At 45.5% G+C, this 1,922-nt stretch overlaps 1 protein-coding gene across 1 annotated transcript; it reads right to left on the bottom strand.

The window, feature by feature from the left end:
- Positions 1 to 552: 552 nt before the first annotated feature.
- Positions 553 to 1,368, bottom strand: LOC136465118 (uncharacterized). The gene is made up of 3 exons (XM_066463984.1): positions 1,089 to 1,368; positions 879 to 1,015; positions 553 to 795 (listed from the first exon to the last, which is right to left on the bottom strand). Exons 1-3 carry the CDS (start codon positions 1,366 to 1,368, stop codon positions 553 to 555), a joined length of 660 nt encoding a protein of 219 aa, XP_066320081.1.
- Positions 1,369 to 1,922: the final 554 nt, after the last annotated feature.

Raw genomic sequence — 1,922 nt, 5'->3', positions numbered from 1 at the left:
CTGCCGAGCAGTACACGTTCCATGCTGTTTTTTATGGAGAAGGCCCAGTCACCAATCTTTCCCTCCATGTGCCATGGGCTCCGCGCTCTGCATCATGGGTGGTCGGCAGTGGTTCCTAGGTCACGCCTGTTACTCCTACACACGCACAGGCTCCGGGCTCGATGTTATGGACTATGGGCTGGCCAAGGCCATAGGGATCAGTAGCAGACCAACTGGTCGAATGTTATTTGAACTACGCATAATCGTGTCAGGATTGAAACTGAGAAGATTTTTTCGCCGAAATACAAGCAAACTGCATATATTGCATATACATGCACCTTATAACATTTATTTGATAAATAATTGTTTCTTGCGCTTTCGCGCATTCTAATTACACTATCAAGATTTTATAGATGATAATCTATGAGCAGATTACTGAGCTCCGCCATTACCATCCGTCTCACCAAACAGATCTATATCGCTGGCCAGCATCTTCGCTGCGTCCTCCACCTCATCCTCTAGCTGTTGGGTCCCCATGTCGCTCAGTCCTTCGGTGAACCCACCCCCTATTGACTAAAGGCCGATGGTCGGGTAATGGGACCGAACAACCGTGAGGACGTGGGTAGCGAAAGTCGTAATGGCGTCGTGGTTGAAGGTCTTAAAGTTCTCCCATGCTGCCTTGCACCTCTGGATGATGGTGTCGGGACGTTGCCGCCTGCCGTCGTGCTGAGTGGCCAGTTCCAGGTCGACGTAGTCAAGCACCGGCTTAATTGTAGCGATTACAGCGTCAAAGTTCTCCTTTTGGACCTTGGCCTCCTGCACCAACACGTCAAACTATTCTTTGGCTTTATGACGATAGCCTGCAAGCGTTACAATGATCCATTATACAAGGAAGCTACTTCAACAGTAATTCCGACAAGGAGGAATTCACCTTTCAGCACTGAAGCAAGTTTGTCCGCCCGCTCTGTTTCCTTTGCCTTCTCCTGGCGAAGTTGATCGATAGCCTGGCACATTTGGCCGAGCTCAGTGTCTTGCTCTACAAGCACAATAGTTGTCACCGAAATGTGGCTGTTTAGCAATGCAAAAGTACATTCGTTGATACACCGTACCTGCTTTCTGTTTGGATACACTGTAAAGTTGTTCGGTTTTCCTCTCTAGCTGCTCGGAAGCACTTTTCAGTTGGCCGGAGACGGCGACTAGCTGCTCGGACTGGCTCCGCACCTGCTCGAACACAGCTGCTAGCTTTTCGGTCAAGACCCCCTTTTGGTATTCTAGGTCCTGCACGTTGAACTCTGCAAGGTCTCGTTCGCGTTGGGCCCTCTGGATATTCTTCTCCAAGAGGTTCCTGGCCTCCTTGAGTTTTTTGTTCTCCTCAACAAGGGGCTCCATTCGCTTGATCAGCTGGCGACGCTGCTCAGCAACTTAGGTTATTTCCTACAGATGCACAATGATAGTATCATTATCCAATTCCAGTAAACAACTAGGACCTTTCCAGACGCAGTATTAACCTTGATCTATTTCATCACACTGGTAAGGGCAGTCTCTAGTCTCTTGAACTCCTTAGTGGTGTCCTCCTCTTCGACAATCACTATTTCTTTGCTGTAACACCTCTGGTGTTTTGACCTAGCATTAAAACTTGACATGTCATCATATGCATTGCAAAGCATTCATAAAGTAGAAAATTTTGAATGCATTCACTAAATAAGCTTTATTTCATAAGTTGTTATTTTATGTGATGTGATTCAAAACTCTAAATAAAGGTCATGACCACAAGAGTCAAATTTCATGTGATCATGTGAGACCATATGTCAATTGACTCAAATAACCCTAATGGGCCATGTTACTGGTCAAAAATCAAAGTTAAGTAAAAAGGTATACAAATCAAATTTGAATTCAATTTCAAACCATAAAAGTCCTTTTTGCCCATTTTGTCTAATTCAAAA

The sequence above is a fragment of the Miscanthus floridulus genome, chromosome 1 (assembly GCF_019320115.1).
Source record: "Miscanthus floridulus cultivar M001 chromosome 1, ASM1932011v1, whole genome shotgun sequence".
Lineage (NCBI taxonomy): Eukaryota > Viridiplantae > Streptophyta > Magnoliopsida > Poales > Poaceae > Miscanthus > Miscanthus floridulus.
Note: the sequence above shows the minus strand (reverse complement) of the source record. Positions and strands in the feature narration are given on the sequence as shown.